Source organism: Bombus vancouverensis, chromosome 16, assembly GCF_051014615.1.
Source record: "Bombus vancouverensis nearcticus chromosome 16, iyBomVanc1_principal, whole genome shotgun sequence".
Taxonomy (NCBI): Eukaryota; Metazoa; Arthropoda; class Insecta; order Hymenoptera; family Apidae; genus Bombus; species Bombus vancouverensis.
Window position 1 is genome coordinate 6191998 of NC_134926.1, and position 11985 is coordinate 6203982.

Consider the following 11985-nt stretch of genomic DNA (forward strand, 5'->3'; position numbering starts at 1 on the left):
CTTTAATGATAGGTCTGACTAAACACCTTCCTATTCTCCTTAGAAACAACATAATTAATTATCTCGTACGTTTCATTAACGTTAAATTTATTCAGCCTTCGGTTTTGTGTCTTCTTTATAATGTAAGAACACCAGAGAAAATAAGAACACACCGCCCATCATTGAAAACGCACTTATATAATAAGGGAATGCACTGGGTATGAAGCGTTCATATTGAGTGTGTTGCAGGGGACGAACAGATACTTGAGTGGTACTGTACAGATGCGTCAAACCAATGCGGGTATAATCTACTTTGAACTGATAAACTCCGTAAACGTCAGGGATTTTAAATCTCGCTTCATATCGACCATCGCCTACGGGTTTCATGGTCATACGAACGAAAGGATCTATTCTAACGAATTCTAATTGTAAATCATTTGTTTCATAAGGGATCCATTTGTCTCTTGCTAATTTCTGAATTTCGATAGAATAAACTACATCATCCATGATAGTATAAGCTGCTGGAGGTGCAGATTCTCCAACTCTATGGTGATGAACAGTGGAGACACGGATCACACCATTCTCCTTGAACACCCAGCGAGCGATCATCGTTGCTACGGCTTCATTTCCAGATTTCTCGTATTTTTGGCCACCTGTACACCATTTTTAATGTTTAATACATGATCACAAGGAAGAATTATAATATGTAACTTATTCTTTTTACCTTGGACTTTCTGAATAGAACTGGTGAAAGCTTCATCACTAAAAAAGTACAATGAACCAGAGAATACTACTCTGGCATTATTCCTTGCTTGTAGAGCAGCAATCAACAATGTATTTTTGCCTACTGCATGTGGATACTCCTTTATGGGAGTCTGTGGATTGTAAGAGTATGCTGAACTAGATGCTGTTAATAAACGTAGAATTAAAGGATTTTCTATATCTGCAATCAATCCAGTTCCTTGGTAGAGTAAAGGTGGTACGTTTTTACTTCCAACAATTGCAGAAGCATCTATTAAATTGACAGAGTCTGCTACTATTTTTGTATGGTAACCATTATCAGAAACATCATAATTTAAATGATCAATGACCGCAGAACCTTCTTCATCAATTTCAAAACCACATTCTGAAGCTAATTCATGAAGAGCATCTCCTGACTGAGATGAACCAGCAACCAAGACATTACCACCACCATCAATGAAGTCCGTTATTGCTTCAACACTCAATATTCCTCCAAACTCTTCCACAGAAGGGGCAAATATTATTAAATGCTGATACAAATATTCTCCATACTTGGAAAGCTGTAGATTAGCATCATCTGCTAATTTAAATGTTAACGTGTATCCACTATCTACAAAATTTTTTTAAATTACTAACAACCTAACCTCAAATATTTTGCAAGGTATACCATATCTGTGTAATTAAATATCATATAGTACAATTAGATACGTTTAATGTTGTCATAATTCGAAAAAAAAATAAGGAAGCTTAAGGTAATTGGCAATGAATGACATTTCACTGAATTTGATAGCTAAATGTTTACATACCCTGTAGAGTCTTGAAAAATATGGAATGTGTTTCTTTTATGGCTAAATTATCGAGTAAAACCAATGTAGGTCCCCCAGCATTCGTTACTCCGAATATTGTAACAAAACAAAGAAATTTGTTTATAAATCTCATTATAAATTATACACAATATCCTTGTGCCACGAGACCGGTTCTATTATCTTAAACAAGCGGCTCCATTTACAACACGTAACCAAACGGAAGTTATCCACTTTGCGGAAATGATATGTCTTATATTTTGAAACATATGGATTGAATTTATTATTTAGTATTATCTGGTATTACTCAATTTACTAATGATAAAGATATTTTCTTTTGCTTAACATATGTATTAGTATATATTACTATGTATATGTGTATGATGAATAGTATTAAATATAAATTATATTGACATAACCTTACACATTAGAATCATAATACTTAAAACACATCATCAAATATTTTCTTATACCCAAATTAAATTTAGATGTACATTATTATATTATATATATATAGCGTATGACATGCAATGTTAAATATATTACTGATATAACCTAAAACGTCAAAATTTTATAATATTTAAAATCCCCGCCAGAAATATCAAAATGAATTCTAAATCGTATTTGTGGTGTATCAAGGCGGATACGTAACAGATAGAAGTCTTGCGTACAAAATGATAAAGAGATATTAATTTTAGCAAATTACAATCTTGATCAAGAATTCATGAGAATAACCAATTAATTTAAGTCATACGTCATAAAATGTTGTATACAATACTATAGAGTCATTCTCGATTCAACGATCCTTCGTGAAGTTGGCTTGAATAATTTCAAATGAAGATACTAGACTAATGACGTTAGCAAAAAAGCAAGAAAAAATTTTGTTTACGTATAAAGAAAGTAGTTTATGTGGGAAAAATGCACGTATATATAATACCATACAAGCACAGTGATCATTATCACGCATGCTCGAATGCGTTTTAAATGTCAAAACCGTGCGAATTTATCCACATTTTATTCGCATCGAGAATCGGCGAGATTATCCCAACTGTAGAGTTCGCATAAGTAATGTCTTTGCTGCGTGCCCTGCACGACTATCAAAGTGCTATGGCCAAACCGTGTTACAAGCTGAGAACTTCTCTCTTCGGACACACATCCGACGTGAGAGCTATAGCGACTTTCGCTGACGGAACTATAGTTTCTACTTCGAGGGATGAGACTGCACGTATTTGGAAATCATGCGGGTATTTAACCTGTTTAAGTATTTTACCACACCAGACTTTTTCATGACCCCAAACAAAATTTTCTGTGTAAATAAGTAATGAGATAAAAACTTGTTTTATAAGATCCTCTTTACTTTGTAATAAATTTGTATATTAATATATGTGACTTGAATAAATACGCTATGAAAATATGAGCTGAATTTAGAACAATAAAGTTCAAGCCATCATAAAAGAGTTTGTCATTGCAAAAAAATTCTTTTTTCTTATTCTATGTAAATCGTACTTCTTATACGAATGTATATTGTATAAACATTTTACAGGAATAATAAAAATTATGAACATACTGCAACTTTGAAAGGACACTCCAACTTTGTCACTTCTGTGTGCGTTATAAATCCTTCAGAGCAAAACCCCATAGGTTTTATTATCACTGGTAGTCATGATAAAACCATACGTATCTATGTTTCACACCAAACAGAGCCCATAAACATTATAAAAAGTCACCAGGATACTGTTTGTAAATTAACAACTGGTACAAAAGAAGGAACATTCTTGTCAAGTTCCTGGGACATGAGTGCAAAATTGTGGAGCCTGAGTGACTTAAGTAAGCCACAATTAAACTTGCTAGGTCATACAGCTGCTGTATGGTGTGTAGCAGACTTGTCAAGTGGATCTATTGCAACTGGATCAGCAGATAAGCTTGTTATAATATGGGCAAGTGATGGTTCAGTACAGCACAAATTAACCGGACATACAGATTGTGTTCGTGATATTTCTGTAATAAGTAGCAATGAAGTTTTATCTTGTGCCAATGATGCCACTGTACGTCATTGGAACGTGTGTCTTGGAACTTGTTTAGGAACTTATTGTGGACATGAGAATTATATCTATAGCATTTTAGCCTTAGAAAATGGTACAAGTATATTTACTTGTGGCGAAGATCGGACGCTTAGGATATGGCATAATACAGAACTAAGTCAAACCATTACTTTACCCACCCAATCTGTGTGGTGTTTGGCTTCACTTCCTAATGGTGATATAGTTACTGGAAGTTCTGATGGAGTTGTTAGGATATTTACATGTAATCCTGAAGAATATGCAGACCCAGAGGCATTGGAAGAATTTGAGCAGCAAGTAGCCAGTGTTAAGCTTAATGCTCAACAAGAGCTAGGTGGGATCAAAGTTAAGGAGTAAGTGAAGTAGCTGAGAAATGAATCAAATTATAAATAATAAGCTAAAATCTTAATTTATATGTTAACAGTTTACCAGATGCAAAAACCTTGCTACAACCTGGCCAAAGAGATGGTCAAACCAAAATAGTAAATGATGGAGATGCTGTAAGAGCATATAGCTGGTCACAAAATGAACAAAGATGGATAAAGATCGGTAACGTCATGGGTGCTTCGGGTGGTAGTGTAGCTACGTCTGGAAAACAGCTTTATAATGGCATAGAGTACGATTATGTGTTCTCTGTGGACATACAAGATGGTGTTCCTCCATTAAAATTGCCCTATAACAATGATCAGGATCCTTGGCATGTTGCGCAGAAGTTCCTTCACGATAACAGTCTTAGTCAATTATTTCTAGATCAGGTATAAAGCTTGAGATAGATGCTTGTTTATTTCGATAAGAAATAATTTTTATGGCAATTTATTTTCATTTATAGGTTGCAAATTTTATAATAAAAAATTCTCAATCCGCACCAGTTGTGAAAACTGATGCTCAATATGCTGATCCTTTCACAGGAGGCAGTAGATACATTCCTCAATCAACAGCAAATACAACATCACAAGAATCTACAAGACCAGACACACCAAACTCCTCAGACACAACCGCACCGTCTTATATTCCTCATACAAAATACTTGAAACTGGAACAGGCTAATCTTTCTCAAATTTTAGGTACTTTCTATTACTTTTATCTTATACATTTTTATAATGAAATAAATTAATTAATTTGATACTCTTACATAGAGAAACTAAAAGAATTAAATGGCAAACAAAGTGATCCTCTCAAGGTGTCAAGTGACAAATTGGAGTCCTTGGTGAAACTTGCTGGAGACCAAGCTCCTGAACAATTGAAAACTGATACATTGAACACTTTGAAGACTCTCTTGAATTGGCCAAATGATGTATTGTTTCCTGTGCTCGACATTACCAGGCTCGCAGTACTCTGTAGAGAAGTGAATGATGTACTATGTACAGAGGAGCTGCTACAGATTGTAAAGAAGCATATCGAATCTAACGCGCTTCCTTCCAACCAAATGCTTACTTTCCGTTTGCTGGCGAATATGTTCAGTCACGAAAGAGGTGAAAAACTATGTCTTAATTCTAAAGATGAGATATTGAAACTTCTATCAGAGTTGGAATCACTTACAAACAAAAATAATCAGGTATGAATAGCATAGAAGAGTAAAGATTTATATATTGGTATACAAAATTCATATTGTACGATTAGTTGATGAAATTAATTCGTTTGGGTATTTTCAGGTGGCAATTTCAACTTATATATTGAATTTAACTGTGGCTCTGAATAAATATAATGATACTCTCGGTAAAACACAATGTTTAAATGCGATCTTCTCTGTGTTACCGCGTTTAAACGAGCCTGAAGCAGTGTTCAGAACTCTTGTTGCAATGGGAACGCTTTTAAGTACAACATCAAATTCAGAAGATCAAAATAATTTAATAAAAGCAGTACGACAATCGGAAGCTGCGTTAAATATACTTCAAACTATGTCAGAAATTCGAGTTCCAACAAACAAGCTGGCAAATTGTTCGAAACAGATAATCAGTTTAATTATTTAAAACATAAAATATATATGAAAAAGAAATTGAAAAAAAAAGCAATTACACACGGAATCCAAGACTTGAAAACAGTTAAGTGTTGTAATTAACAAAACATTTCTCACCAATATTGCGTTAAATAGGTTTCTTATATTTTTTGCAATCTGATGATTTAAACATTATAATTATCTCATTGCTAATAAAAGTACATTTTGCCATATTTGAGAAACAATCTTCGTTCACCCAAAAAAGAAAACACGTCCCACTTTCTTCCTTCTTCTTTTTTTCCTTTTATAAAGATCAGTTGCTTTCATTTCAGTTCAGGTAAGAATAAGCTGTGTATTTTGAAATGAAAATTAATCAATTAAAATATATGTACAACGATGAATATAAAATAATAATTTATGTAATATACATAATATTTGATTAAATCGTTCGAGCGTTACGCCCGACAAACATACAACAGACAACAGTGTAATAGTAGAATATTGTTATTACATTAACGTCAAATATATATATATACTTTTTTTTTGTTTTCCCTAGTTGTATATCAATTTACCCTCGTGAGTGAGCCGAGAGCCGATTACAACTTTGTAGTTAATTACAATGAAAAATAATAACATTCACTGTGTACACTCATTAACTTCAATTATGCTCGATGAACAATACATACAATACACGAAAGATAGTTTTTTATCCTTTGTTTCTTTTTTACAGTATCATCAGGTAATTTGTGGCTCGTGGGAATGTGAATATGCGATTTCCGTAATCTTTTTTCGTTCTTTGCTTTTTTTCTTACAAAAATAATTTGAAATATATAATCTGAGATCTGTAAGACAATAGAAACAGTATTGGATCGTACAATTAAGAATTTTTTAGTATTTCAAATTGCTATACATCGTCGTATATGTGTATCTATAATTAATCAGTGTCTCTTCCTTTTTTCCATCTCGTATCGACGATAAGGATCACGACTGTCGTATATTTTCATAAACAAATTTCTTTATCAGAATTCTGAGGTATAATACGTGTACGATTTGTCTAATTTTTTCTTCGATTGATTAACTCATGATAAAATCAATTTTTTGTCAATTCTTTTCCGTCCCATAACTCTTTTTTCTTCTTATACGTATTTACGACGACCCTGATTTTTTATCTCGGAAATAGAAGTTTCGGAATGCCCTATAGAAATGCACCGATCCATAAAGATGTACTTCTTAATCGATTATTAACCAAGATTAATTACTTGAAAGAGATGAAGACAGACAGAGATAGAGAACGTGCACACAAGGTTGCAAATCTTTAAAAGTCAGAATTGCACCGGGAAATATGTACCCTTCTCAAGATAAGTCACTTTTGTGGATTTGAAAAATTATGTCAAAAATTACGTTCGAGTAGTATCGAATCATAATCTTTTTATGTATATACCTTCTCTTTTTTTTTATTATAATAATCTAAATTGCCGAGTACGCGAGAGTTTTTCAATTCTTTTTGTACCTCTGAACTTAAACATAGTGTGATCTTTTTATCAAGCACAGTTGTAATTAATTATTTTTTAAATTCAACTACTTATGATTGCCTGTTTTACGATTTATATTTCATTTCATTTCATTTCGCTTTGAATAAGCATCACCCGCGATAAAATCAAACACAGCCTCATTAATTGAAGGGTTCTGGGAGCAAGTATTAAAAATATAGATATCTCATATGTATAAAATTGTATCCTAGAAATGGATCGAGAGTCGAACGAATTCAGACGCTATTAAAAAAAGAATCTTGAATTTTTAGCCGATCATCTTGATATTACAATTATATTAATTATTTGTAAGAAAGTACAGAGTTGAATTTACAAAATACTTTCAGTGTTTAATACTATATCACGACAACTTAGAAACGAAAGAGTCATAGAACCCTTTTGTAGCCGTCCTACCTATTTTTCCCCCTAAATTATAAACAACACTTACGCTTAGATAAAGATTTACAATCGTAGTTTCGTCAAATTAAAAATCATCCTCTGAAAGAGAAACTATATTGTGTCCATTATTTTTTAACTTTTTTCCTGAAGCGATAGTACAGAACCGTGGCTTGCAAAGCCTCGACAGAAACAATTTCCATTACTGGATAGAAAAATACTAGAAAGGTTCAGCCGTTTTAACAATTTTGTTTGAGTTCATCGTATTTCTTTCACTGTGCACGACCTAGTACACAAAACTTTTGTGGCAAAACTCTACCACAAAAGTTTAAAATCACCCGCTTGTTGTACTAACTGTGAATCTTCTGTTAATTCAGAATTAATACTGCACAGTTATTAATAATAAATTTAACTAGTAATTAAACAGTTTTTAAGCTAATTTAAAATTGTAAATTTTTTAAATGAAAATCTCTGCTTTTTTAAAAATATCTAGTGATTCCAAATTTTTAATTGTCGCAGTATATTTGAAATTGCAATCTACTACGATCATTGCGTTTCTCGCCTTAAGATATTATTTTTCTCTTAGCAGAAATGTAAATTTTCATTCCCGCACCCTTCAATTAGGGCTTCCCTTGTTACTATGGCGGCGTACTAGGAGGGACCTAAAATTTGTATTGGGTCCCCCCTGGCCCGTCTCATTCTGCCGGTGTACTTGATGCCCACCTGTCGAATTCTATTCCAGAATCCGGGCTAAGGCCCAGATCAATGGGACTAAGGAAGCTGGGAGCTGGACAATTACATGGTCCTCCAGGCCTGCACGCTCCGATACACCTCTGATCGTTCCCCCTGCTACTTCTGTCACCTCTATCCCTTAGTTCTTTCTCAAAACTGTGCAATTGCTCCATAAAATGGAAATTCGGAGCCACATTAGATTTTCGGCTGCGCACCAGGTTGAAGGCATCGTTTAAGCTGAGACTGCACTTGTGCATAAGGTAGGCTACAGTGATAGTGACGGACCGAGACACTCCGGCCAGACAGTGAACCAGCACTCCTTTGTCTGAACTTCGAGCCTCCTCTGAAAGATGGAGAAATGATTATATCTCAAATTTACATGTAATTAGAACTTATTTTTCCTTTGTTTTTGTAGGTTGTATTCACCAATGAATTGAATTGCTTGTGGAAAGAAACTAGCTAGATTCTGGCTCCAGTGATCGCTTATGGGTATTTGCATGTATTTTATCGAACCAGCGCTTTCAAATACATTTGGCAAATCTGGGGTTACGTTCAGAATGTACTGTATTCTATGACGTGCCAAGGCTTCCCTGTCTTCGCTATTCGCTGCGTTTCCAAGGTACAAATGGGGTAGAATTTCAACTGGAAAATCTTTATCCTCTTCAGGTCCTAAAAAAACATGAAACAACTTTAACATTTCTTACTTTGTATTTTATGTAGTAAAAGAGTTTGTATGGCTTACTAACCAACAGAATCACACGTGCTATCGCTATCAGAATCTGAATATGATCTCGTAGGTGGTGTGGAAATTCGAAGGGACCTGAGACCCATTAATTCACCGTCATTAGAATCCTGACCATGGGGACCTTCACCACTGGCTTGACTACCCTCACACCATTCAGGGTATCTATCTCTGAATGCTCCAAAACCATCTGTAACAGAAAATGAAATAAAGGATTTGTATGAGTATAAATAATTTAAAGCCATAGCTATGCAAAAATATGAAAGAATATATAATAGAAATAAAAAATACTGAGTAGTAAATGAATGAAACAAAAATGTTTTTTATTGAATAACAAAAGAAATTTGGCATAACTACAAGATGTAATTAGATGGACATCAATATTTTTTGTACAAATAAATATTTCATTCACAGATGCTTTTAAGTATGAATTTTTAAATTTCTCTAATGGCAGACATAACTACAGACATAATGGTAGAAACTTGGAATATTTTATAATATAGCCTTTAGCTATACTTATTTCTTCTTCTTTTTTATTTTCTTCTTATTTTTTAAAATACAGTAGTTAACGCATATTCTTTTTTTTCTTGTAGCACATATTTGTTCTAACTATATGGAAATATTATGTGCAATCATACAAATATATGTATTTATGAATATACTGTTCTTACCCATTAAAATAGCAACATATCCTCCACTACTTCTAAGTCTCCGACTTAAAACTTGAATTGTTTCACCCTGATGTCCTGCAGGGTCTGTAGAGTCACCAATCAGTATAAATGTCCCTCTACTATTCTCATCACCACACAAGAACACCTCCACTCTGTTTCTTAGATCTAAGCACCTTATCGTTGACAGCAGATCAACTTTACCAGCTGCTAGCCGTCTTAACATGATGCTAGGTATAGCTAAGGGTACAGAGCCTCTAATATGAGCTTCAGAGAAATCAGAATGTGCCCTACAATCTAAGATGAGAAGTTTGTTTGGACCATCCGGTGACCTAAGATGCCTGAATAGCCATTCAGGATCCACCAGATCTTCTTCCATAATATTTCCACCTGGCATTTTGTAAGCTTAATCTGAATTCCTGATGCTTCTTTGGCCTTCAACCTTTTTCTCCTTAAAGCATGCTTGCCCTCCTTACAGACATAATCTCCTCATGTTCTCCATTGGATTTTAAAAAGAAACAAACACCTGAGACTTGACAATGTTGAAAGAAATCTCCTTCTTGGTATGGCACTTTCAAGTAACGCTGTACCATTGGTTTCTGTGAAATGGTCAGTGTACACATGTGACATCTGCCTAGACTCGTAACCCATGGAACAACAATTTTGTCACTACATGTTTATCGGTAACTGTGGACAGTGTGAAACAAGTGTGCATGTACATTCAGCGCGCGCGCGCATCCTACGTGCACGCGTCCTGTACATCTATTCTTAATTATTTATCAAATACGAAATGGCACTTGGAGTTGTATAGTAGAACGCGTTCTCTGGAGGCATCCAGACGCTCGACGTCCTCCCCCAGCCTCATACACGCGTATCTGTGTCGTAATCCCACGTTTTCTCACGTGTTTCCATCACTTCCTGCGGCACCTCGATGCCGTGTTTTCTACTCCTCCTCCTCCTCCTTCTCCGCCACTGCTACCGCCAGCAGCTCGTCTCGATTATTGATCCTTTTGTAAATAAAGACGACAGGTCTAATTAACGCCACAACCGAGGAATGTTTCAGCCCATCCGACAAATGCATGATCCCACGCGCTCTCCCAGTACACACTTCCTCTAGCTTGTTTATCTCAACATCACACCAACAGTCCAACCGACATCATCACGTCTTGTGAAGAACGTGTTGGCATTATTCTCTCTTTTTCCACAATGGGACAAACGACGAGTGCGTGTATGTACGTGTGTTCCTCTCCTCGCGCTAAATCCTCTCTTTCGTTCTTCTCTTTCGTTGCCCTTTTCTTTACTGTGAACTCGACAGAATCATAACTACAACACGTTCTCAGATCCAGCTTCTTTTTCTTCTCGACTTGACCAACACACAGGGATGCTGCGCTGTACACTGGAGCTGCCGTGAACGGTCGATTCAAATCAGTCTGAGTGAACGAGGTACTTAGTTCGGGAGATCGGTCGCGTATCTCGGCGCTGCGCGACTCGAGACCGTCGCCCTCACCTCACAAATCCCTCCAACATCGCTCGACGCGTCTTCCCTGGGTTGCCGGACCGACTTCCTGTTCTTTTTTTTCTTCTTTTACGTCTCTCCTTCTCTGTCGACTCTCGACCGAGTCACGGAGAGAGCAGCAGAGAGCTCGAGCTACGATTCTCGTGTGTCTTGGCCTTCTATCTTCTTCTCGCTTTCTTCCAACTGTCTGTTCTTCTCTAACGTTCCGAGCACACCATAGATTGTCTCTGTCTCTCACCCGTGGCCTTCTAGCCAGCCTGCTGCAGGCCACACCTTACCTCGAGCGTTCTTCCGTCCAGAATGGGCAAATGGCGCTCGGATCCTCGATTGTAGGGGAAGCTGGTCTTCACATTGATTGGTGCCAGGTCACGTGGTGTCTGCTATCGGACCAATCCCGATCCGGACTGACGTCAGTTCATTGACAAAAGATGTTTTCATTAACAAGGCGTGGGTAGATGGGTCGGGGGTCGGTACTGACCGAGGCGCACAGTAAGCCAGAGGTGAGGAGACGACGGGGAACGCTTCGTATACGCTCACTCTCTCACGCGTGCGTGGGCGCATATTATTACGATCCACAGGAGAACACGGCACCGTCTACCCAAGCTACCTCGTATCGACGTGCACGCACACTCGCGTGCACGTGTTGCGGCCAGGACCGGCGTCATATGACTCGTCACCCTGTAGAATTTGACGAATTTTATTTTTTTTCCTAATTCACTGGATACCTTTATGCATTGTTTTATATCTTCGATATTATCTAAAAGATAAGAATACTAATTAGATAAGTCTTGCCAAAGATCTTGAGATCTGGAAAATAGAAAAGTAGGTCGAGTTTGAAACTCGAAACATGAATGAAAAATTTTAGGTAAAGATAAAGTACGGC

At 36.2% G+C, this 11985-nt stretch overlaps 3 protein-coding genes across 4 annotated transcripts; 1 reads left to right on the top strand and 2 right to left on the bottom strand.

The window, feature by feature from the left end:
* Positions 1-70: 70 nt before the first annotated feature.
* On the bottom strand, positions 71-1821 carry Ost48 (dolichyl-diphosphooligosaccharide--protein glycosyltransferase non-catalytic subunit Ost48). Its single transcript, XM_033329578.2, has 3 exons — positions 1527-1821; positions 704-1330; positions 71-632 (listed from the first exon to the last, which is right to left on the bottom strand). Exons 1-3 carry the CDS (start codon positions 1657-1659, stop codon positions 88-90), a joined length of 1305 nt encoding a protein of 434 aa, XP_033185469.1. The 5' UTR covers positions 1660-1821; the 3' UTR covers positions 71-87.
* A 459-nt stretch (positions 1822-2280) lies between these two features.
* Positions 2281-5752, top strand: Plap (phospholipase A2 activator protein). Its single transcript, XM_033329573.2, has 6 exons — positions 2281-2767; positions 3067-3936; positions 4008-4338; positions 4413-4647; positions 4720-5138; positions 5236-5752. The coding sequence occupies exons 1-6, from the start codon at positions 2592-2594 to the stop codon at positions 5551-5553; spliced, it is 2349 nt and encodes a 782-aa protein (XP_033185464.2). The 5' UTR covers positions 2281-2591; the 3' UTR covers positions 5554-5752.
* Positions 5663-11421, bottom strand: Mkp3 (Mitogen-activated protein kinase phosphatase 3). Of its 2 annotated transcripts, XM_076625670.1 has the most exons (5): positions 9590-11421; positions 8923-9108; positions 8603-8845; positions 8168-8519; positions 5663-5867 (listed from the first exon to the last, which is right to left on the bottom strand). In XM_076625670.1, exons 1-5 carry the CDS (start codon positions 9981-9983, stop codon positions 5843-5845), a joined length of 1200 nt encoding a protein of 399 aa, XP_076481785.1. In that variant the 5' UTR covers positions 9984-11421; the 3' UTR covers positions 5663-5842. The 2 variants fall into 2 exon arrangements, with proteins under 2 accessions (XP_076481785.1, XP_033185476.2); XM_033329585.2 differs by lacking the exon at positions 5663-5867 and having other exon boundaries at positions 5921-8519; positions 9590-11420.
* Between the last annotated feature and the right edge of the window lie 564 nt (positions 11422-11985).

Bases quoted from the DNA above. Each gene is read 5' to 3' on its own strand.
- Mkp3 (XM_033329585.2), bottom strand. From the start codon at position 9,983: ATGCCAGGTGGAAATATTATGGAAGAAGATCTGGTGGATCCTGAATGG. The intron at 9,109-9,589 runs GTAAGAACAGTA...TTTCTGTTACAG, and splicing joins ATATGTTGCTATTTTAATGG to ATGGTTTTGGAGCATTCAGA. The intron at 8,520-8,602 runs GTGAATACAACC...TCCATCTTTCAG, and splicing joins ACAAGCAATTCAATTCATTG to AGGAGGCTCGAAGTTCAGAC.
- Ost48 (XM_033329578.2), bottom strand. From the start codon at position 1,659: ATGAGATTTATAAACAAATTTCTTTGTTTTGTTACAATATTCGGAGTA. The intron at 1,331-1,526 runs GTATGTAAACAT...AAAATTTTGTAG, and splicing joins ATTTTTCAAGACTCTACAGG to ATAGTGGATACACGTTAACA. The intron at 633-703 runs GTAAAAAGAATA...AATGGTGTACAG, and splicing joins TTCTATTCAGAAAGTCCAAG to GTGGCCAAAAATACGAGAAA.
- Plap (XM_033329573.2), top strand. From the start codon at position 2,592: ATGTCTTTGCTGCGTGCCCTGCACGACTATCAAAGTGCTATGGCCAAA. The intron at 4,339-4,412 runs GTATAAAGCTTG...TTTCATTTATAG, and splicing joins GTCAATTATTTCTAGATCAG to GTTGCAAATTTTATAATAAA. The intron at 5,139-5,235 runs GTATGAATAGCA...GGGTATTTTCAG, and splicing joins TTACAAACAAAAATAATCAG to GTGGCAATTTCAACTTATAT.